The sequence below is a fragment of the Monodelphis domestica genome, chromosome 4 (genome assembly GCF_027887165.1).
Source record: "Monodelphis domestica isolate mMonDom1 chromosome 4, mMonDom1.pri, whole genome shotgun sequence".
NCBI classification, from domain to species: Eukaryota; Metazoa; Chordata; class Mammalia; order Didelphimorphia; family Didelphidae; genus Monodelphis; species Monodelphis domestica.
This window is the reverse complement of record NC_077230.1, coordinates 225,759,482-225,784,521: the sequence shown is the minus strand read 5'-3', so window position 1 is coordinate 225,784,521 and position 25,040 is coordinate 225,759,482. Positions and strand designations below refer to the sequence as shown.

General features: G+C 44.1%; 1 protein-coding gene across 6 annotated transcripts in view; it reads left to right on the top strand.

Annotated features, from left to right (window-relative positions):
• UBASH3B (ubiquitin associated and SH3 domain containing B) overlaps positions 1-25,040 on the top strand; it is a 190,363-nt gene that overhangs the window by 137,418 nt on the left and 27,905 nt on the right. For 2 of the 6 annotated variants that reach the window (XM_056794201.1, XM_007494623.3), the window contains exons 2-6: positions 5,894-5,951; positions 6,729-6,915; positions 8,936-9,134; positions 16,351-16,520; positions 24,702-24,910. In XM_056794201.1, coding sequence (XP_056650179.1) covers positions 5,894-5,951; positions 6,729-6,915; positions 8,936-9,134; positions 16,351-16,520; positions 24,702-24,910 — 823 coding nt within the window. Of the gene's footprint in view, positions 1-2,057; positions 2,125-5,893; positions 5,952-6,728; positions 6,916-8,935; positions 9,135-16,350; positions 16,521-24,701; positions 24,911-25,040 lie in introns of those variants that run through there. The other 4 variants (XM_056794202.1, XM_056794203.1, XM_056794204.1 and 1 more) reach the window with 4 other exon arrangements.

Below are 25,040 nucleotides of genomic sequence, written 5' to 3'. Positions count from 1 at the left end.
TCAGGGTTTAATGTGTCACTGGCACATAGTAGGTGTTCAACAGTTTCATTTCTTAAAATTAAGTTTATTTAATTTAGAATATTTTTCCATGATTACATGATTCATGTTCTTTCCCTTCCCTCCTCCTACCCCTCTCCCATAGCCAATGAACAATTCCACTGAGCTTTATTTTATATGTGTCATTGATCAAGAACTATTTCCATATTATTAATATTTGCATTAGGGTGATCCTTTAAAGTCTACATCCCCAATCATATCCCCATCAACCCATGTGATCAAGCAATTGTTTTTCTTCTGTGTTTCTACTCCCACAGTTCTTTCTCTGGATGCAGATAGCATTCTTTCTCATAAGTCCCTCAGAATTGTCCTGGATCATTGCGTTGCTGCTAGTAGAAAAGCCCATTACATTTGATTGTACCACAGTGTTTCAGTCTCTGTGTACAATGTTCTCCTGGTTCTGCTCCTCTCACTCTGCATCACTTCCTGGAGGTTGTTCCAGTCCCCATGGAATTCCTCCACTTTATTATTCCTTTGAGCACAGTAGTATTCCATCACCAACATATACCACAATTTATTCAGCCATTCCCCAATTGAAGGGCATCCCCTCATTTTCCAATTTTTTTTTTGCCACCATAAAGAGTGCAGCTATGAATATTTTTGTACAAGTATTTTTCCTTATTGTCTCTTTGAGGTACAAACCCAGCAGTGCTATGGCTGGATCAAAGGGCAGACAGTCTTTTAGCACCCTTTGGGCATAGTTCCAAATTGCCTTCTAGAATGATTGAATCAATTTACAGCTCCGCCAGCAATGCATTAATATCCAAATTTTGCCACATCCCCTCCAACATTTATTACTTTCCTTTGCTGTCATATTAGCCAATCTGCTACCTGTGAGGTGATACCTCAGAGTTGTTTTGATTTGCATTTTTCTAATTATAAGAGATTTAGAACACTTTTTCATATTCTTATTCATAGTTTTTATTTCTTTATCTGAAAATTGCCTATTCATGTCCCTTGCCCATTTATCAATTAGGGAATGGCTTGATTTTTTTTGTACCATTGATTTAGCTCCTTATAAATTTGAGTAATTCAACAGTTTCATTTTAAAAGATTACTTGACTAAGGTATTTTGCTATTATAAAACTCATGAGTAGAAATGAACCTGACTTATTGACTATGAGGCTAGCTCTCTACTACCCACTATTCCACATCACCTCTCAAGATCTGTCTCCTTGGACAAGTCATTTACTCTCTCAGTGCCTTCCCCCTGGGCAACTTCCCTAAGATTATAAAGTTTCCCCCAATGTCTCCATTTGCATTGGTAGGAATTCCTCACCAGGGGCTCTCCATATTGATGTGTGTTTAGTGAAAAAAAGGAAGTAGGGGGCAGTTGGGTAGCTCAGTGGATTGAGAGCCAGGCCTAGAGATGGGATGTCCTAGGTTCAAATCTTGCCTCAAACACTTCCCAGTTGTATGATCCTGGGCAAGTCACTTAACCCCCATTGCCTAGCCCTTACCACTCTTCTACTTTGGAACCAATACATAGTATTAATTCCAAGATGGAAGGTAAGGGTTTAAAAAAAAAAGGAAGTAAAACCAAAGACACCTTTTAGGTCACCAAATCCTTTGATCTGAGTGATAAATTGTAAAATATAAGTGGCAAAACATAAAACAAACAAAAAAATAGGACCTGGGAAAGTGGACCTTGCTGATACCTTGAGCCAGAAAAAAGTAGACACTAACCTCAAAGTCATCCCTGGTCTAAAAGGTTCCAATGAGCTGAGAGCTAGAGGGAAGGGTTAGACAGGAAATGGGAATTTAGCAGGTATCCCAGAAGAAGGAATAGTAACTTGCTATTCTATGGTACTTCTCAGACCTCAAACAATTTGCCTGACTGCCATCCTGTGAGATTTTGTTATTGATGTGCCTATCACTAAACTTTTTGTGCAAATGAGGAAATCTGAGTTCAGAGTCTGCAGGTGAATTTTCTAGAGTTACTTAGTAAATTGTAGAGGGTAATCAGAAACCTAATCCCAGGTCTCCAAATTCTTTCTCCTATATACCAGCCTAAAGACTACTTTGAGACAGTGGAGGAAGCTGGGATAATGCAAACAGGCTCTAAGGGTAAGTCAAGGCCACATGACTTCTAAAGAAAGTAGGTCTAGATGCAAGGTGACAAGGACAGCCAAAGACACAGAGCTTCACCCAGCTGTAGAACAAGACCAATCAACAAATTGCTAGTAATTCTAAAACAGGCAATTAGAACAAGTCAGAAGGGAATGGGGTCTAGGATGATGATGGCTTTTAGGATCAAGATGCCATCGAGACTTTAAGAGAGTGTTGAAAAAGGTTCTTAAGTAAGGTTTGTACCAAGAGTCAGATAAGGAAATTCTGTTTTCATTGAACAGGTTATGGATAGGGCCAGGAATTCAGAAATTAGTGTAGTAGTATGGCAAATCTCCATGACAACTAAGGTTCAGGGAGATTGCTTAAGGATCTGGGTCCATTGATAAGAATGGGAAGCCAGTTCTAGGAAGACCTGAGAATTCCCCAAGAACTAGGTGTAGGTGCTTCAGAATTATCTTTGTTTAGCATCTACCTCCAAAAAGAGGCAAAGAGGAAGAAGGAACCTGAATGCCAAATTTGGTGCAAACCAAGCCAGTCTTTGGGGAATTGTTAAAAATATGAATCATAAATGTGGAATCTTTAAAAGTCATTCATTTTTATACTTGTGGGGACTAGGGTGGCAGGACAAAAAGAGAAAATTGTTGGCTTTCCCCACAGTTTCCTAGTACAAGTTCCTTTTGAAAAGTCCCAACCTTGTCTTCATTGAACTATGAAAAGGGATTTCCCCCCCACTTTTTCCCCCATTTTTCCTTGATCATGATAGTGAATCATTGTATTGTGGCCTCTGGGAAACCAGACCAATGAGGAGTCCAAGGGGCTGGTAGGACAGGTAAAGGGCAAGGGACTAAGGAGAGATTGGCCTAAAGCCAACAGTGGACTTCCAGATTATCTATTATTTTTATGTTATGTAAGGTTCTTACTGCTCTCTTTCCTCTAACCCCTTTCCTATTAGCCCAGATAACTGAGATTTCAAGTACCCTTTTAAAAAATGACTGTGCCAAAGATTAATTTCACCTCGACCTAGTTATTAAGATGAATGAAGCCCATGTAAGATACATGGTTTTTAGCCACCCATCCTTGAATTACAGTGTTTGTTTATGCTCTTCTGCTTTATGTGCCATTCAACAACAAAACCAGGATAGTTCAGATCTTCAGAGTTGTTCAGCTTAGGAAGACACTTCCTCTGAGATCCAAATATTCTTCTAAAGTGTATCTTGTTCTCACTCCTGAGTCACACTTGGAAGCAGAAGTGTAAAGTTCTCTGTCTGGTGTTTAGAGTCCACCACACGTTCCCATTGCCCTTAGAGCTGAGCTCATTGGCTGGGCCAGGAAGGGTGGAGGGCACCATAGCAACAACTCAAATAGGATGGAGAGGGGGAGAGATTTGTTCTGTTGCTGCTCATAATCCGCCTGTTCTGTGGGCTGAGTTCCAGGAATGAGCCCAATGGAGCATCTTTAACTTATCGCTTCAGTGGATAAAGGGGTAGCAAAGACACTACTCTTTTCTTATGTCTCACTTTAGTCCCTTGTGCTTTAGCCAAAGCCTGTTTCTTCTGATTCTGTCTTTGCTAGAGGCCCAGATGGTCACTACCCCTCTGTGTGACAGCCCTCATAGACTCCAGGATGAATAAACCTAGTCCCTTTCATCTTTCCTCTCAGGTCTTATCTCTCAACCCTTTAATCATCTTTATGAGACTTTTCTTTGAACCTTTTTCTAAATTTTCCCCTTTTGAATTATAGAGACCAGAACTTAATAGCTCCTTCATTTCCAGAGTACAGCTCCGTACCATCAGGAGGAGGAAATTAAATTGCATGTAGATTCATTCTAGTAAATTCAGGGGAGAAAAAAGCCATAAAATTGGTTGCTATACATAAATAGTACAGTTCTCCTCAAGCAGCAAATGAACTCTTCTCTTTCCTATTGTTCTTGGAACAATAGTACATTCCTTAACCGAGAGGGTGTTAATCTTTGAAAAGAATGTGTGATTTGCTGTGAATTATGGCAAAAGGTTTCTGATGGTCCTGCAGTTGCTAAAGGGAACTTGTCGGGCTGGCTGGCCCCTCAGGGACTCTGACCATTCCCACCATTGAATGGCGATGGTCTTTGTGTCCCTGGAGCCTTTCATGTGTCCTGGACTCTTGTGGAAAGGCCAGCTTTGGGCTTCAGGGTATCAAAGTCAATTTTATTTCAATATGACTGCATTTCTCCCTGGTTTGTCCATTGTAGATAACATCTTCATGCTTGGCTATGCAGATTTGCTTGTCCAGGTTGATTATGCTAAATATTTCATGCCCCCACCCCCAAATATTCTACCATGAGCTAGCTGTGTGACCTTGGTGGATAGCAGGTTTAATTTAATCTCTCCCTCCTTGTGATGTATATGCCTGACCGTAAAGTCTCTGAAGCAAAATGTATGAACTATTACTCTATTATACCTCGCTACCACCACTCTGGGACTATCCTGACTTTTTACCATGCCCAGGAAGATGATTACTGGGCTAGACCTTCTCATCTTGGTAATAAATCATTGGGCCTTGGTACTCTTTTGTTGGTGTTGGTTATTGAGTTGTTTCTGTTGTTGTATCCAATTCTTTGTGACCCAATTTGGGGTTTTCTTGGCAAAGAGACTGGAATGGTTTACCATTTCCTTCTCCAGCTCATTTTACAGATGAGGAAACTGAGGCAAACAGGGTTAAGCTCAGTATCACAGAGCTAAATGTCTGAGGCAGAATTTGAACTCAGAGACGAATCCTCCTGATGCCAAGTGTAATGCTCTATCCACTGTGCCACTTAGCCATCCCCTGATACTCTACTTCATCGCTGTCCTTTGTGTAATTGGAGGGTGGAGCCATGAATTCCAGATTCTCCAAATCCTCCATTCTGAGCTCGTCTCATTTCTTACTGGCAGCACTACCCTGGGATATCTCTGTCTTCTCTCCCTTGGCCTTCTCATTTGGGGTACCTTCCACCCTCGCTCCCCCTTGCTTTTTGACTTCCTTTTCTGCGTTGTATTCCCTCATTGAATTGTAAACATTTTGAGGGTATGGACTGTCTTTCTTCTTCTTTTTCTTTTCAATTTGTATTTCCAAACTTAGTCAAGTGCCTGGCACGTGCTAGGCAAGTAAAAAACATCTATTTTTTGACTGACTGATTGCCTGACTGCCTGATTCACTACCAGTGAAGAGGACACAGATTATAGGTTGTTTCCCCAGAAGTGAGGATGGAACAAGGATAAAGATTTTCGAGATGGCTGGAGACTCTGGTTTAGGTTCATCCTGTGCTGGTGGAACACAACAGACCAAACAAGTCCTTATGGGCATCAGGATTGGCCTGAGCCTTAGCGGTGCCATATTCTCATGGGCTTAGCTAACTGGCTTCAAAGGATGTGAGAGGGGAGAGTAAATGAATAAGTGAGGAGGCACATGAGGCATAATACCCTTCTCCCCTCCCCCCAACAAAAACAAGACTCAGAGCCTTTCAGGGAGCAGTAATAAAACTGTAATTTAAAAACTGCCTGCAAAAAGAATACACAGTCTGTCAGTTAGCTTGCTAAGTTGATGCTAATTATATGTAAATTAACTGCCAGGCCTCACTCTTTCATAGGTCTTGATGTAGCCCTTGGGGAAGATCCTGCTGGAAATCTCTCCCTATCAGTGAATAGGGGGCCACAGACTCCTCCCTTGCACTCAGCTCTTGATGCCATGGGGAAAAAAGCTGGTGTGAGGCTAAAAATACTAACAATGGAAATTTGATTTCTCTTTCTAGACAAAAAGCCTTGGCATCCACAGGAGGAAGGAGTGTACAGGCAGCATGTGACTGGTTGGTATGAAATAAATAAATAGAGAAAATAGCATACAATTAGCCGAGCTCAAGGGCTTGAATATACATTAGCTTTAGACTAGAGCTCTGCTGGGGTGGGGGGAGTTGATGGGAGCAAGTCTGTGTAGCAAACCCATTCTCTGGAGTAAGACTTCCCTAACGAATGTAACCATCTCCCATTAGGGTCAAATCAGGGGATGATCCCAAATCTTGAGACCTCACAGAAACGTAGGACCACTTCCCTGGGGTCAGGTGATGAAACAAATGAAGCAAATTCATGCCATGGAGAACATGTTAGATGGGCATTGCCATTCTTGCCCTACAGGGAAGCCTGGTACACTTAGCCTTCAAATACACACACTTTCTAGGTCCCCTAAACTTTGATGGCCTCTTGAATGTAGTAACAATGCTAGGACTCCAAGAATGGGGGGGATGGGGCTAGAATCACCCTGGTGGGTTGGAAAAGGAGGTGGGGACAAATCAGACAAGGTTTCCCGCAGCTATAATATGAGACTCAGGAGGAGGGAAGTTGTTTAGGCATGTTTTGGGTGTGAAAAGAATGTTCTAACTTGCTTCTACTGAGATAGACCAGAGGGGGTAGCAGGAGTTGGGAGGGGAGGGGGGGCAGCAGACACAAAGAAAAAATGAGAACTCAGAGAAAGAAAACCTATCTCTTGTGGGATGCCCAGATCAGTGACTGGTGGGGAAGTTTCAGTCCCTTTAAGTCCCCTTGGCATTATTCTTAACTGTCCTATCTCCTTTCTTCTTTATTCTATTACAGGTTGTTCTCCCATGTGGGTGACCCCTTCCTGGATGACCCCCTGCCCCGAGAGTACGTGTTGTACCTACGGCCCACTGGCCCTTTGGCTCAGAAACTCTCTGACTTTTGGCAGCAATCCAAGCAGATCTGTGGGAAGAATAAAGCACATAACATCTTCCCCCACATCACCCTGTGCCAGTTCTTTATGGTGAGATAACTACCCTGCCCACCTTTTATCCTATTCCAAGGAAGGGCCTGGTCCTCCTACCAGAGTTCCTTATCTTCTCTTGACCCCTGAAAGCTCTCCTAGAATGGTGATGGGAAGAGTAGACATGAATCTCTTAGAAAGTTATTAGAATAAGTCAGAGATGCCCAAGTTATGCCTGTTTGGGCACCCAAACCAACTGAGGAAGAGGATGTATTATTCTTTGAGGTCTGCTGGGATTCCAGGAGTACTTGTCACCTACCCCAGCTTTGTGGTGGGTCTTCCTTCCCTGGCTGCACATGTACTACTTAATTTTTACTGCAACAACATGCTCAAAGATGATACAACTGTGCCATCATTATGGGTTTTGAATTGTTTCCATGGTAGAGAGGACTGATTCTCTCTCATTCCAATCATTTAACTCCAACTTTCCCATAATCAAGAAGAGACACTTTAGCAATAACTGGGGATTCATAGTTATGATCTGGCACTAAGCAAACTGACCCTGTGATCCTCAAAAATCTGTAGACAGAGATGCCACCAGCTGTTTCAATGTATACCAATCCCATTGGTCAGAAAGTTCTTTATGATGTCTAACCTTAATACTCCCAACTCCAATGTATGCTTATATTTTCTCATTTTTTCTGTGTGGAGAACAGATGGTTATAACATCCCTGTATATTTCAGATGAAGCAGGGGGAAAAAACCCACGGTACTTTAGACCAGATATTTATAGGAATTTTTTGTTTTCTTCGGGTTTGGGTTTTTTTGTTTGTTTTATTGTTTAGGTGAGATCAAATTTTTTTTTTTGCCATTCTCCCCTTTGAATTAAAATAGTCATCCTTTCTCATTAATGGGTTGTAAAACACCTTTTCAGAAGGTGCTCAGAGCTTTCTAGATACACTGTTGTTTTCCTAATACTTTATGAAGCAGAAGGGTCATCTCACAGCTCCCTGGGCCACATTCTTTCCAAACAACAAATGGTTAGAAAGAATATCAAACTTTGATCATCAGGGGATTACAAAAGAAGTTTAGATAATACAGCATTTCATCCATTATTTCATCTCTGTGGGGTTTAATGAGCACTTTAGGTTAACAAAATTCATTACCTGGTGGCCATGGGCTCATGGCTTTAAAACCAGAAGGAACTTTTTAGGCCATGTAGAAGTGGTGATAGAGATGGGGTCTGAGATGGTACTTGAATCCAGGCCCGATGACTCCCAAACCTCATCTCTTTCCTCTGTATCATATCGCTTCTGCAACTGGGTCACACATACCTGTCTGCTTGGTAGGACCTACCAGGGCTCATGTTCCACCAGTTTATCCTTTGAGAGCCCAGCCAACAGCCACATGTCCCTTACTGTGTATAATAAAAAAAAATTCTGAATAATTGAAAACAATTAATACATTTTTAAAAATCACGTTTTCTTGGCTTTGGAATAGTGTGTGTCTCTTTTTCCCCCCTCTCCCTTTCCCCCTCTTCCTCTCCCTCTCTTTTCCCTTTTCCCTTCTCTCTCTCTTCCTCCACTTTCTCCTTCCTTCTTCCTTCTCTCCCTTCCTCCCTTTCTCTCTATTTCCTTTGTCCCCTCCCCTCCTGTCCTCTCCCACTCTCTCCCTGTCTCTTATCTCTCTGTCACTCTGCCTCCATCTCTCTCTCTGTTCCCCTTCTCCCTCTCTCCCTGTCTCCGTCTCTCCCTCTCTCTCTGTCTCTCCCTCCTCTTTCCCTTGATCTGTCTCTCTTTTTCTTCTTTCCCCCCTCTCTCACACATGCACCCCCTCCGATTCCTGCTTTCTGTATGACAATCCCATTGCTGCTGCCAGGGAGTAGAAAGCAGGAGGCACCAGGACAGCCATGGTTAAACCACAAAGATGGATAACTGGTTTGCAGACAATGAAGAGTTGCCTCTGAAGTGATTGAGTCAGTGTACCCTAAGCCTTGGGGCTCTAAAGGAAAGGCACAGGATCATTAGACATGCCTTTCCCCATCTCTCTGACTGGAGCCTCTTTGCTCTCCTCTTGCCAGTGTGAGGACAGCAAGGTGGATGCCCTGGGGGAGGCCCTGCAGGCCACTGTCATGCGCTGGAAGTGCAAGTTTTCAGCCCCGCTGCCCCTGGAGCTCTATACCTCCTCCAACTTCATCGGGCTCTTTGTGAAAGAGGACAGTGCAGAGATTCTCAAGAAGTTTGCTGCTGACTTTGCTGCTGAGGCCGCATCTAAAACTGGTGAGCCGGCTCCTTCCGAGTCCTGGAGAAAACTGAGGGGCTGGGGGGGGGGGGGGTATGGCAATGGGACCCTGCCAATGAGCCCTCGAAGAGTGGATGCAACAGACAGAGCGGAGGAACGAATGAGTAAATGAGCTAATGAGTGAAAGTGTGAAGTGCTTACTGTGTGCCAGGCACAGGGATAAAGCTAGGAAGAGAGAATCAGTCCTTGTCCTTAAGACGCTTACATTCGAATCAGGGAAGACAGTCCCTACGAGGAATGAATGGAGGGCAGGGAGGGACATTTAGCCGGGGAAGTCTGGGGATATTGACGGGAGCCTCGGAGCAATTAGCACGTCCTCTCCAGAAACGCAAACGCTGATTTGGTTATGGTTCCAAGAGCTAGAGGTGAAAAGGGAGGGAGAGTGAAGAAAGCCGGGCACATGGACTACACAAGGACGGCAGCTAATGGGATGAGTCTGGGTGAGCCAGGGAGCCCCAGGGACGCAGTAGGAGAGGAGGGTGGCTTTAAGATGGGTTGGGATGTACCATGGCACAGGGCACCCCTCTCTCCAGGAGCTCCTAGATAGCCCCCCACCCACCACTAAACAAGCATCACGCCTACTTTTAGGCTCACTCAGTTCTTTCAGTCATGTCCAAACTCTGGACAGCCCCATTTGGGGTTTTCTTGGCAGAGATCCTGGAGTGGTTTGCCATTTCCTTCTCCAGCACATTTTACAGATGAGGAAACGGAGGCCAGCAGGGTTAAGTGATTTGCCCAGGGTCACACAGCTAGGAGGTGTCCCAGGTCAGATTGGAATTTGGGTCTTTGTGACTCCAGGCCTAATGCCTATCCTCTGTGCCACCCAGCTGCCCCTAAAACTTACAATTCCATCCCATTTGAGGGCCTGCTTTGGCTCGAGGTTGGGACGAGGCGGGAGGGAGAGGGTGAGGGAGACATTCAGTTATCTTCATACTCTTTGGTGAGACCAGGAAGCAGTCAACAGCTGCACAGACATCTGTTCCACATTGGGCCTCCGGGGCCATGCTAATTGAGTGGCAACATCACCCTTTCCCAGTTTAGAAGTCAAGAATCTTTCTTTCCTTAGTACTCCTTTCCGTCCAAGTGTTTGTCTGGGTCTGAGAATAACCATCGTCATACTTCAAATTTGTATAATAAGATACTTTTACATATAATGTGTCTATAGACAATCCCATTTGATCCTCACAACATCCCTAGGAATTAGGGACTATAGACAGTATTACTCCCACTTTACAGATGAGGAAACAGACTCGATGGTGACTTTTCCAAGGCCATGCAGCTCGTAAGTGGAAGCGCCTAGGATTCAGAATTCAGATCTCCTGACCATGAGTTCTGTGGCCCTTGACCCATTATGCCATATAGTTCTTTGGGAGCCAAGGCACTCGGTCAGAATTTTGCGTGAAAGGGACAGTTTGGTCACTTAGTATTTACATAGTGCTCACACTCACTGAGCCTGCTCCCTTTCTTTGCTGAAATTCATTGCATGGTCCTTCAGCCCGTAAAGACGTGCCTCTTTTTATTTCTGCTATGGCTCTCGGTTTAGTCCAACTGAGATTTCCCATTAAAGGAATTAGCTGAAAGGGCCGGTTGTTGTGTGTGTTTATTCTGGAGGAGAGAGGGGAGTGAGAGTTACAAAGCTGGCTTCTGTGAGGCTGCAGGTCCAAACACACTCACTTAGCTTAATGAAAAGTTTGGTTGGAATTAAAGAACCGACACAAAGAGGGAACATAATGCCCGTAGCCAGGCAAAGACACAGGGAGGAACAGGGGCAAGACAGGCTCCCTTAAGGATTCATCAATCTATCAACAAGGATTTATTGAGATTCTTTTGTGGGTTTAGCTGTGGGGAGATGGAAGAGGAGCTCCGTGGGTAGAGTACCAGGCCAGATCTGTGTGGCCCTGGGCAAATAATTTAACCTCTTTGCCTCACTTTTCTCATCTGTAAAATGGGGATAATAATAACTTCCACCTCCCAAGATTGCTGGGAGGATCAAATAAGATAATTGTAAAGTGCTTAGTACAATGCCTAAAGGCACATAGTACTATATAAATATTAGCTAATATTATTATTTTTTATTTAGTCTTTACTGCCAGAGAGCTTACAGTCTAGGTTGAGAGACTAGGCTAGGACACATGAAGTCATTAAAAGAAAAGAAAACGCTAAACTGTGGATCCTGACTGACTTAAGTGCAGGAGCAGCTGGGAGTTGTACATAATTTGGAGCTCATGGTTTTATGGGATACCATTTTGGGATACCAATCAATACCAAAGATTACTAAGTCTAGAAGGAAAATAGAGATGATAAAGTAGAATTCGTTGGGAAAAGAGCTAGAGTAGTGGGGAAAGCTTTGTAGAGGAGATGGGATATAAATGAGGCCTTTGGTCGGTGTGATATAGGAAGCTAGGTGGTACAGTCGACAGACTACTGAACCTGGAGTCAGGAGGACACAAGTTCAAATCTAGCCTCAGATACTTAATAGCTGTGTGATCCAGGGCAAATCACTGAACCTCATTGGCCTCAGTTTTCTCATCTATAAAATGACCTGAAGAAGGAAATGGCAAACCACTCCATTATCCTTGCTGAGAAAACTCCAAATGAGATCACAAAGAGCCAGACATGACTGAAATGACTGAACAATAACCACTAAAGTTTGGGGTTTATTTTTTTTTTTAAATCCTTACTTTCTCTCAGTATCAATTCTAAGAAGAACAGCAAGGGCTAGGCAGTTGGGATCAAGTGACTTGCCCAGAATCACACAGCTAGATAATGTCTGAGGCCAAATTTGAACCCAGGTCCTCCCAACTCCAGAGTAAATATAGGTTTTAAAAGGTAAAGGGGACAAGGGGAGATGTTTGTTGAGGGTTGGAGAGTGAATGGACTGAAAATGGTACCAATAAAAACACACAGACACACAGGAATGAGGTTGGCCTGGCTAGGAGAAGAATGAATTAGGAAAGAATGAATTAGAGGGTATTTATTGAGCAATGAAATCATCCAAATTTCATAGAACGTCAGCGTTGGGAGGGAGCTTAGGGATCATCCGGTCCAAACTCTTTGTTTTGCCAGTGAGAAATCTGAAGCCCCCAGAGATGAAAGGATGCCCCGAGCCACGGAGGTCCCTCAGACTTGTCCTCTGTTTTAGGATCCCAGTTCCCTCAACTGTTCTTTCCAAACTTACCAGTTCTCTCATAATTGCCAAATCCAGTGACTTTTCCTCCGTTTTTACCCTTCTTGACCCAATGTACGCCCTTGGCGCTGTCAATGCCCTTCCTCTTGGGCATACTGTCCTCTGGGTCTTGGTGGCACTGTCCTTGGGTTCTCCTGCTACCTCTCAGTCTCCCTTGCTGAATCCCATCCTTGGCCGCTAACCCCCAAACCGTGTGTGTCTCTCAAGGCTCTAGACCGGCCCCTCCTTTTCCTCTGTGTACAGTTTCATTTGCTGGTCTTGTCAGCTCCCCTGGATTCAGGCGACTTCTCCACATCTAATCCCAGTCTATCTTCTGAGCTTCCATGTCCCCGATCTCCACATTTCAGATGGGGTGGCCCGCGGGCGTCTTCAATTCATCCTGTCCAGAAAGAGGATCCCTTGTCACCCCGCCCCCCACCTTCCCTCCTCCCACCGTCCTGTTATCTGGGGCCACCTGTGTCCTCCTGGTCTCTCAGTTTTGGAGCTTGTCTCGCCTTCGTCCTCCACACATAGTCAATCTGTTGCCAAATGGTGTCATTTTTCAGTGTCTCATGCATTGTTGTTGAAGTCATGTCTGACTCTTCCTGACTCCATTCGGGCTGGTCTTGGCAAAGATAATGAAGTGTTTTGCCATTTCCTTCACTCTCCAAGTTATTTTACAGATCTGTTCAGTTGTTTCTGTCTCCTTATCTGACTCTTCATAACCCCACTGGAGGTTTTCCTAGTAATGATACCGGTATAATTTGGCCATTTCCTTTTCCAGCTCATTTTACAGATGAGAAAACTGAAACAAACAGAAATAAGTGACTTGCCCAAGGTCACACAGAGGCAGATTTGAACTTGGGCCTTCCTGACCCCAAGCCCAACACTATGCACTGCGCCATTTCTCACATAGCGTCCACCCTGTTTCAGGTACTCTCGCCTTCTGAGGGATCTCTCTGAAAAAGCCTTCTAATAATTCATTTCTCCAAATCAAGATTTTCTCTTCTTGGGAAGTGAGGTGCCTCGGTGGGTATCAAGCCGGGTCTGGTTCTGGCCACACAGAAATATCCCGTGTGATCCTGGGTCGCTTCACCCCCGTTGCCTAACCCTTACCCCTCTTCCACCTTGGAGCTTATCCTCAGTTATTGATTTTAAAACAGAAGGCAAGAGTTTAAAAAAAAGGCTCTTCTCCAATGTGTTCTTTATTCGCTGCCAAAATGAGTTCCTACAGTACGGGTGTGATGGGGTCACCCTCCTACGTGCTCCCTCTGGACCTCTGGCGTTTCTGCTTCGTCTGGACTCGGCCCCTTCCTGACTCGCAGTCTCTTCACACTTCCCTCTCCTCCACGCTTTATGTCCCGGCCATCCCAGCCTCGCTGCCCTTCCTGGAACCTGGCACTGCCCTTTAATCGTGCTTTTGGCCCCTGTGGGTCTGGTTGCCTTCTCTGGTTTCCTCCCCCGCCAGAAGAGCCGTTTCCCCACTCAAAAGGGTTTCTGCAAGGCCAGCCTCCCAAGCAGCCTTAGCACAGCGGAGAAGCAGCTTGGGAAACAAAGCGTTTCCTGTGTCTCTGATGGCACCTCAGAGCAGTGGTTTTCCCTGATCCCACTCTACCTGCAGTCGGAGCCCATTAAACGCCCGCGCCTGAGGTTTATGGTCAGGAACCAAAGCCAGCGCGGGGTTCAGCCAGACTGTGGAGGAGCCCTAAAGCCTCTGCCCGTGAGGGGCCTCCTGTCGCTCGCCCAGAACGCGCGGAGACCGAGCATCTTCGCCACCCGATTGCCCTCTGGTGGCGACACACAGAATTGGGTGGTTCTACTAAAATTGGTTTAATTCTGAAAAACCTATCCTTAAAGTAGTTCCACGGGGCTTGAGCATCCTTTGTAACACGGGCGTACTAGAGAAAGTCATGCCGGTGTTTCTGCCTTGCAGCTTTGCCGGTGCATGCCTCAGGCTTGTGGAGGGACCAGATTTCTTCCAGCCAGAGTCCCCAAGAGGACTTGGCCTGCGGTGTTGCCTCTGCTTGCTATGCCCTCTACCTCCCTTATTTTGTACAACAGTAGGTACTCCTCCCAAATAAAATTGCACAGACCTGAAGCCGGATTTATAGGACCGTGGGGCTGGGAGGAACCCTAATCTAATCTCATTTTGTTGATGAACAAGCCAAGGCCAAACCAAGGGGAAATGGCTTACCTACTACTAGTTAGAAGAAGATTTTGGCAGTCATTGTCCCCATTTTATGGATCTGGAAACTAAGGCCAGAGAAGTGAAGTCAGTTGTCTGGAATCACACACATAGTAAATGGTAGAGCCTAGATACAAATACAGGTCTTCAAATAAATCTAGTGCTTTTTTTTTTCTATTACATCATTCTGATATTACTTTTTCCCCCTTTTTTAAACCCTTACCTTCCATCTCAGAATTAATACTGTGTATTGGTTCCAAGGCAGAAAAGTGGTCAGGGCCAGGCAATAGAGGTTAAGTGACTTGCCTAGGGTCACACAGCTAGAAATGGTCTGTGGTCAAATTTGAACCCAGGACCGCCAATCTCTAGGCCTGACTCTCAATCTACTGAACCACCTAGCTGCCTCCTCCTTTTTTCATTTTAAATGAATAGTAAATAGAAATAAAATGTATTCCCCCATTTGGATGGGGTTTTTTTTCTTTTTTTCCAAAGAATTTCAGATAATATTAATCATGAGGAGCCTCTTACATCATAACGATATCATGGTCCTGAAAGTGTTTGACCCAGTTCCCTCTTTCCTTCTTGGGCCAGATATAGAACCTGTTGGCTAGAGTTACTGGCTAAACCAGGAATTGTCTTCATACTTGCTAGGAGGCTTTGGCAATTGAAGGCCACTTTTTGGACCTCAGTTTCCCATATGTGGCTAATAGAATTAGAAATACCAGGCCTAGAGATAGGAAATCCTGGGTTCAAATCTAGCCTCAGATACTTCCTATCTGTGTGACATTGGATTAGCTACTTAACACTTAACTTAACACTCTTCTGTCTTAGAAACAATACACAGTATTAATTCTAAGATAGAAGGTATGGGTTTAAAAAAAAAGAAAAGAAAAAAGAAATGCCATGCCAGAAGTATTTTTAAGAGGAATCAGTGGGAAAAGAGAACTATTTAGCCAAGAAATGACTCCCCATTTGTGATGGGGCCAACTGAGTGTTCATTTGAACTTCAACCATTTCTTTTTTTCATATCTCATTACCTAATCCTATTAATTCTGCCTCCACAATTTATCTTCCCTTACCTCTATTTTCTCTCTTCCAATGCCTCCTTCCCACTGACATCAGAGTCTCTTTGCATAGATCATTCTTCTGCTCAGAATTTTTCACTGGTTCCCTGATACCTAGGGACTAAAATGGACTGGAAGTCAAGGCCCTCCACAGTCCAGCACACCTTGTTTCTCTAGGCCATTCTCAGCCCCCAAACATGCCCTGAATTTTCTTGTCTGCATCCTTTTGCCCTTGTCCTATGCCTAGTATCTGCATACCATTATCCTTCCCTCTGTTGAATTCCTCCCCGTCTTTAATGCCCAGCTTAAATGCCAACCCCTCCCTGCCTGTGTTGACAATGATTCTCCTTCCCTGGGCCCTCACGTAGCACTTAGTTTGCTCTGCTGTCGTGCACTTAGCATCTGGGATGTTGTACTGAAGCTCTTTGTCAGTGTGTTATACCCCCACCAGATAGTAAGCTACATGAGGGACATAGACTGTTTCTTCTCTAAATTCCCTTCCTCCACTGTGTGGGGACGTCCCAGGCCTCTGCCCACTGTCAGCACTTGATAGATGTTAGATGAATCAGATGGACTTGCATTGATTTTCCACAATGGTGGATTGGTACAGAATTCATTCTCTTTGCCTCTGCTTAGGACAGGAGTAAGTACCTTTGTGACTACAGCCTTGCGGTTTGGGGGGTCCACGTCTAACTTGGGGGGCTTCTTGCTGTGCTGTGCCTGTAATTCCCAAGACTGTTTGGCATCCTCTTTTCAGACCCTTTTCTTCCTTTTCCCAGAGGTGCACGTGGAACCCCATAAGAAGCAGCTTCACGTGACTCTGGCTTACCACTTCCAAGCCAGCCACCTGCCCACCCTGGAGAAACTGGCCCAGAATATTGATGTCAAACTGGGCTGTGACTGGGTTGCTACCATATTCTCTCGAGACATCCGATTTGCTAACCATGAGGTAATCTATCTCCCACCTACCCCTACCAGACCTGCCCTCTGAATTTAGCTACCTCCCAACATGGATTAAGCACCTGCCGTGTACGCAGCCCCGTGCTGGGTCCTACAGGTGGGTACCAAAGGGGTACAATGTCAAATCACAGAGAAATGTGTCTGCGATGGAGTCAGGAGCCCTGGATTCTAGTTCTGCCCCTGACACACATATAGACGTACGGACACATGAGATGTTAGCAGGCTCTGGACAAAGGAGATTCTTGCTTGTGGCTTGAGGGCCCTCCTGACCCTGGTGGTCTTTGTTTAATTCAGTTAAACAGATGTTTATTAAATCCCTATTATATGCTAGGCCTTGGGAATGCACAAGCAATGAACTGAACAGTCATAGTCCGCAAAGAACCCATACCCCACTGAAGCCATTCCTTCTGCTAACTGCTAACATGGCCCAAATCAAAAAACTTTCTAAGACTCATTGTCTAAAGCTGTAAAAATAGAGATGATAGGGCAGATTGGTAGCACAGTAGTTAGAGCACCAGGCATAGAGTCGGGAAGGCCTGAGTTCAAATTTGGCCTTAGACATTTTCTAGCTTTGTGACCCTGGGAAAGTCACAAACCCAATAACCTTGCCCTACCTCTTTTCTGCCTTAGAATCGGTACTTAGTATCAATTTTGAGACAGAAGGTAGAGTTTGGTTTTTTTTTAATGGAAATGATAATATTTGGTCTGAATATACCTCATTAAGATGCTATAATTTTTCAAAGAAGGTAACAAATGGAGAAAAATGCTTTTTAAAATTGAGATCACTCTGGAAATGGAAATAATTATTTTAAGTAAAAATTTTAAAGTCTCCTAGAAAATTATAGCAGTAAAAGGATGCATAAATAAAACATGACATCAGCATATTCACTAGATAGTTATTAAACACTTCTTATGTCTAAGGTGCCGTAGCAGGATAGGGGTAAAGAGAAGCATAAGAAAAACAAGGTCTATATTCAAGGAGGTTGCTGTCTAGTTGGAGAGAAGAAGATAATAATACATTTGTTTAGCATATTATTAAAAGGGGCTTTTCCAGCATTATATTATTTGAGATTCACAGCTGTACTGCCAGCTAGGTGTAACAATTATTTTTATAATCCCCTTTTAAAGAAAAAAACTTACTTTCTGTCTTAGAATTGATTTCATATGTCAGTTCTGGGGGCAGCTGGGTGGCTCAGTGGATTGAGAGTCAGGCCTAGAGATGGGAGGTCCTGGGTTCAAATTTGATCTCAGACACTTCCCAGCTGTGTGACCCTGGGCAAGTCACTTGACCCCCATTGCCTCGCCCTTACCACTCTTCTGCCTTGGAACTAATGCACAGTATTGATTCTAAGATGAAAGGTAAGGGTTTAAAAAATAAAATAAAATAAATAAAAATAAATAAATAAATGTCAGTTCTGAAGCAGAAGAGTAGTAAGGCTAGGCAGGTAGGATTAAGTGACTTGTAGGGTCACACACACCTAGAAAGTGTCTGAGGCCACTGTGCTACTTACCTCCCTCCATAATCCCTAGTTCACATATGAGGAAAGGCCCTAAGTCAATGACAGAGTTTTGGCTGGCTGGTGAGAAGGGTGCTAGCTCTGTGTATCACTGTGGGAGAGTTTCTAGAAGCACTAAACATCCAGCTTGGGTTTGCCCTTACCTAGAAGAGAAATCATTCCAGGAATTACATAGGATGGGACCTATGGAAGGAAGAGAGGTGTGGTTGGTTAGAAGAATGCACCTCGCGCTCAGGGTCTGGGAAGAATTGTCTGTAAAGTTAGGCTTTAACTCTGGGATGGCCTCCTTTTATGAGAAGAGCAGGGAAGAAAGGTGGCCATGGAATTTTACCAGGAATGTCTTCTAATCAACACCGCCCTCCAGTTAACACAAAGGGTAATTGCTTTTCTGCCTGACCCACATTCTTGCTCAACTGGCACAGAGGAAAGAGATTGAGGGTGGGGGGAGAGAGAGAGACTGCAAACACCCACATGAATTATCATCTAAAAATAACTTGTCCCTTTTTATCTTGAATGTGTAAAAGCTCATTTATTACGGTTCTTTTCAGTAGCTCTTTCCATAGCCCCCTTAGAATAAAATTTCCATTTTGAAGTCCATTTGCTTTAAGAGAGCCCTTCTATATTTGTGTAGGACTCTCATCCCTTGGGGTTAATTGATTCTCTCTCTGTGTGTGTCTGTCTCTCTCTTTATCTCTTTCTCTTCTTCTCTCCCTCTCTCTCTTCCTCTGTCTCTCTCTGTCTCTGTCTCTCTCTGTCTGTCTCAGTCTCTCTCTCCCTTTCTCTGTCTCTCTCTCTTCCTCCCTCTCTCTGTCTCTCTCTCCCTCTCTCTGTCTCTCTGTCTCTGTCTCTCTCCCCTTCCCTCTCTCTGTCTCTCTCCTCTCTGTCTTTCTCTTTCTTCCTCTGCCCCCCTTTCTCTGTTTCTCTCTGTCTCTCTCTCTCTCTGTCTGTCTCTGTCTCTGTCTCTCCCTTTCTCTGTCTCTCTCCCCTTCCCTTTCTCTGTCTCTCTCTCTCTTCCTCCCTCTCTCTGTCTCTCTGTCTCTGTCTCTGTCTCTCTCTCCCCCTCCCTCTCTCTGTCTTTCTCTGTCTCTCTCCCTCTCTCTGTCTCTGTCTCTCTTTCTCTCTCTCTGTTGATTGTGTTAATGAGACAGTCAGAGAAAGGAACTGAGTCATCCAAGGCACAACTCAAAAAGGCCAGGGGAGTTCTGTGTTTGAGTCTCAAATCCAGCTCAATCCAAAAACATTTATTAGAAGCACCCGATATGTGGAAGTTACTGAGCTATGTGTGCTGTGGAGATGAAAGAAAGAAAGAAAGAAAGGAAGGAAGGAAGGAAGGAAGGAAGGAAGGAAGGAAGGAAGGAAGGAAGGAAGGAAGGAAGGAAGGAAGGAAGGAAGGAAGGAAGGAAGGAAGGAAGGAAGAGATAGATAGATAGATAAACACCCCTGCCCAAAGGAAGTTACATGGGGGGGTCAAGAGGAGCCATGAAAACAGATGAATGAAAACAGAATCCCCAAAAGATTTAGGGGAGGGAGAGGGCACTGATAACCTGAGGGAAAAGGGATAACTTCCTGTAAGAGGTGAATGAACATAGTCTCTTAACTTTTAACAACAATAATAATAATACATGGGGTAGCCAGGTGGCTCAGGAGATACAGAGCCAGGCCTAGAGACAAGAGGTCCTGGGTTCAAATCTGTACTTGGACATTTCCTAGCTGTGTCATGTCACTGGGCAAGCCACTTAATCCCCATTGCCTAGCCCTTACCACTCTTCTGCCTTGGAACCAACACTTGGTACTGATTCTAAGACAGAAAGTACAGGTTTTTTAAAAATAATAATAATATAAAATTTAACGCATTTGCTACAATAACTATGTGTGGTGGATGCTATTATTATGCCCATTTTACAGCTAAAGAAATTGAAATTCTGGGAAATTAAGTGATTTGGCCAAGGATACAGAGCTAGTAAGTGTCGGAGGTGGGATTCAAACCAAGGTCTCTCGTCTGTTTGCATGTAGGTTCTCCAGGTGTAGACATACAGGTCCTGTCATCGTTCTGGGCAAGACTTTTCATTGTATCAGGTCTACTGGGGCTCTAGTGGATTATGTGTCTCTATAGCGGATTATAGCGGTTGAGAGGCAGAGGGCTAAAAGGTGATCTGGTCCATCTCAGAACTCCACACAGAACCACAGCTAGCCTTTACAGAGAGATGTCAGACATTAACAAACTGTAACTTACCCAAAGTGTAATCTACTGGGGAAGCATTCCCTTTAGTGGAGGATTCAAGGGACATACAGGAGCAGAATTCTTTAAAGTAGACATATTCACAGAAAATAGAGGGGGCAGCGAGGTGGTCCAGAGGCTAGAGGGCCAGGCCTAGAGATGAGAGATCCTGGGTTCACATCTGGCCTCAGACACTTCCTAGCTGGGCAAGTCACTTGACCCCCATGGCCTAGCCCTTACTGCTCTTCTGCCTTGGAACTAATACACATAAGGCTTCCGAGACAAGTTAGGGGTTAAAAAAAAGAAAAAAGATATCTTAGTGTTAAATGACATAATGCAAAGCTAGGCACTTGCTTCTCTATCCTGTATTGTGGAACATGAAGAGATTTGGATCTAATATGAGGCCTGAGTTCAAATTAGCATCAATTCAATTCAGCAAACATTTATTGAGCACCTACTTTGTGTCAGGCATTGTGCTAAGCAGAAGGAATACAAAGAGAGGCAAAAGACAGGCCCAGTCCTCCAGGAGCTTGCAGTCTAAGGGAGGAGATGACATGCAAACAAATATCTACAAATTAAGCTATCTACAGAAGAGATAAGAAATCATTAACAGAAAGAAAGCACTGGAATTTAGAGAAGTTGAGAAAGACTTCCTGCAGAATATGGGATTCTAGTAGTGACTTAAAAGAAGCTAGCAATAGACACTCCCTGGCTGTGTGACCCTGGGCAAGTCACCTAACCCCCACCACCTAGCCCTTACTCTTCTGCTGCCTTGAAACCAAAACTTAGTATTGATTCTAAGACAGAAGGTATGGGCTGTTTTTTTTTTGTTGTTGTTGTTGCTGTTTTTTTAAAGAAGCCAGGGAGGCCCATAGTTGAAACAAAGGAGGGGGAGAATGCTAGAAATGGGGGCCAGCCAGATGGAATTTCTGAAGCTAAGAAATAGTGTGTCTTTTTTGTGGAACAGCCAGGAAGAAGGTCAGTATTACAGGATCAAAAAGTAGGTGGTCAGGAATAAAGTAGAAGTCGAATGAGAAGGTAAACAGGGGCTCAGTTATGAAGGACTATTTGCTCCCTGGATTTACACTCCCAGAGACCTGGGTTGGAATCCCAGCACTACCACGCAGGCTCTAAGTGGCCTTAGGCAAGTCCCTTTTTTCCTGAGCCTCAGTTTCCTTTTGTAAAGGGAAGCTGCTGAAGCCTTTAAGTCTGAGAAGAACTCTAGCCTGGGCGTGTTTCCTCCTGCCACAGAGCCTTCTCCCTCCACCCTGTTCCAGGGAAAGGAATGTTCTTTTCGAGAGAGAGGCCTTATGATGTTGTTTGTAATCCCTTTCACAAATTCAAAGGATAGAGCTCTTGAGGGGAGGAGGTGGTGGCGGCATTTGGGAAAGAAGCCAGACTTGGGCGTCAGGGAGAGTGGAGAGCTAGGAGAAGGGAATGGATGGACCCTCATGAGTAAAGCTGGTCAGCCATTGCAAGGAGCCTTGAAAGGTGATTTATGGGTCTCCTCTGCCGCCTGGCAGGGACATATTTTAACTATGTTCTTTGCTTAGACATCTCCAGAAACAGACTGTGGCTTCCTTTGGCTGACTAGTCTTTTTTTTTCCCCCTGAATCCCTACCTTCCATCTTAGAATCAATACTCTGTATTGGCTCCAAGGCAGAAGAGTGTAAGGGCTAGGCAATGGGGGTCAAGTGACTTGCCCAGGGTCACACCGCTGGGAAGTGTCTGAGGCCACATTTGAACCCAGGACCTCCCTTCTCGAGGCCTGACTCTCTGAACTGCCCCTGGCTGATTAGTCTTCACTTCTCAACTCTACCTCCACTTAATGACCCGCTCACAGGGTCACCCAGCATAGATGCCAGAGGAATCAGGGGATCTAGAACAAATATTCTGACCTGAGGAGAAGCTCTTTGCATGATGGAATGTGGGAAATATTGACCTGGAAGTTAGGGCAGCTAGATGGTGGCGCAGTAGATAGAATGTCAGTTCTGGAGTCAAGAAGACTTATCTTCCTAAGTTCAAATCTGGCTTCAGATGCTAGCTAGGTGATCCTGAGCAAGGCACTTAAACCAGTTTGCCTCAGTTTCCTCATCTGTAAAATGAGCTGGAAAAGGAAATGGCAAATTACTCCAGTATCTTTGCCAAGAAAGCCCCCAATGGGGTTGTGACTGAAGTGACTGAACAACAGCAACAAAGGAATTAGGAAATCTGGATTCTAGGGATGTGACCGTGGGCAAAAATAAACTTTCTAGGCTTTCATTTCATCACATAGAGCAATAATAACAGCAACAACAAAAATAGCAATAGTGGTCATAAGCATTCATCTAGCACTTTTGCTATATAAATTTAAAAAAAGTTTCTAACGGTTTATAAATGTTATCTCTGTATGGCAAGAGAGTTTTTAGACTAAGGCTCTTTCTAGCTCTAGTATTTGTTCTTTGATTCAGTGCCCTCCCTCTTGGAAGGCAGAGACCCTCACAGATTCTTTCCATCTGGCCCAATTGGGCTTTACAAAGAAAAAAGGCTTTCCCTGGGGGTGAGGGGGGTGGGGTTGAAATTCACATTGGTGCCTACACTAGCAGATGGGACAGTGGGTGACTGGATCCAAATCTGTTTGCAAGGCATTTTCCTAAAACGCTTCTGATGTATTTAGATGTGGATCCAAAAATGAAATCTCATCCCTCATGGGAGAAGTCAATTATTCAGTCAACAAGCATTTACTCTGTGCCAGGCACCATGTTAAGCCTTGAGGATATAAAACAAGAAATGAAACAATCTGTTTAGTCAGTTCTAGGGAGTTAATCCAGACCAGCCAGTCAGCATCTGGCCAAAATCCATTTCCAAAGGATATATGTGGATTATTTTTTAGATCAATCAATTGAATGATAAGTATTGACTATGTGATAGTTAAATATGATAAATAAAATAATCCCTTATCTGACGTCTAGAGGGGAGACAACAAGGACATAATACATGCATATAGAAAGAAATATAAAGATGAGTACTGAGTAGTTAAGTACCAGGTGGTTTGAGAGCGAGGACCATGAAAGCTGGGGATGGGGGCTTTGAGCCGCATCCTGTAGGAAGTGAGGATTCCGTGAGGAGACAGCGACATAAATATTTTAACAACTAGGTCGCCAACAAAATGTATACAGGACCCGCTTTTAAGTTTAATCTATGTTATTAACATTTTCTCCACTATTTTCTTGAGTCTAGATCAGAGGTGTCACATACATGGTGCCAGGAGGTCCTGTGTTCAAATGTGGCCTCAGACACTTCCCAGCTGTGTGACCCTGGGCAAGTCACTTAACCCCCATTGCCTAGACCTTACACTCTTCTGCCTTGGAGCCAATACAGAGTATTGATTCTAAGATGGAAGGTAAGGGATTCAGGGGGGAAAAAAAGACTAGTCCCTCCCACAAGGATCTCAAGGGCCCAGACCAGGTTAAAATGAAATTGGGAAATATTTAACAAAATAAATAAAAATACAATAGAACATAGATAATGTTACTATGCGGCTTTATAAGTCAGTTTGCTCCCAAAGAGATCCTTATGTATGGGTGTAGTGGCCCCATTTGTATTAGAGTTGGATACCAATCAATTACACTCATATGTAGTCATCCTTTTCTATTCATTGGTGGGATTCTTGGAACAACACGCTTTTGAGTGAAATTTTCTGCTGTGGTTTTGCTTCTAAATAAAGTTTATAGTAGAAAAAATATATATATATATATATGCTCCCTACTTCTAAATTTAGTCTGCATAATTAAATTTCCTTCATCATTTTCTTAAGTCTAGACAATCAACAAAACAATAGATCAGGGCTAGGAAGGTAGCTCAGTGGATGGAGAGCCAGGCCTAGAGATGGGAGGTCCTGGGTTCAAAAGTAACCTCAGATACTTCCCAGCTGTGTGACCCTGGGTAAGTCACTTAACTCCATTGCCTAGCCCTTACCACTCTACATAGTAGTGATTCTAAGATGGAAGGTGCAAGTTTTTTCAAAACAAAACAATAAATCAAGTCCTTATTTGTAGCATTTACCAGTTTCTGAGGTATAAATGTTCATGCTGAAAAATTTCAGCTCTATGACCCCAGCACACCCCTGGGTAGAGATGAGAAGGGAGGGAATTTTACTCAGAAACAGAAGAGATGGAGTTTTGCATAGGAGGAACAGAGAGAAAGACAGTTTGGCTAATAAAGCTGGAAAGATGAGTGGGAACGAGGTCATAAAAGACTTAAAAAAGCTAAATATAGGTGTCCACATTTCATTTTAGAGATAATAGGAAACCATGGTATCTGCTTGAAACCTGAGGATCTTTTGTGGTTATTTCTGGTATCTGAATACTCCTGAGGACAGGTTAAAACAAACTAGCCTGCTCCCGGGGTGCTCTCGGGTGCCGTTGTCACGCGGCTTCTCCCTTCCCTTTCTCAGACGTTACAGGTGATCTATCCCTACACCCCACAAAATGATGACGAGTTGGAGCTGGTTCCTGGAGACTTCATCTTCATGTCTCCGATGGAGCAGACAAGTACCAGCGAGGGCTGGATCTACGGCACCTCCTTAACCACCGGCTGTTCTGGGCTCCTGCCCGAGAATTACATTACCAAGGCAGATGAATGCAGTACCTGGATATTCCATGGGTAAGCAGATGGCTGCTTTTTGTGGTTAATCTTGCTAATGCAGAATGATCACACAGAGAATCTACGGGAAAAACCGCTATCCACATCCAGAGGAAACACTGTGGGAGTAGAAACACAGAAGAAAAACAAC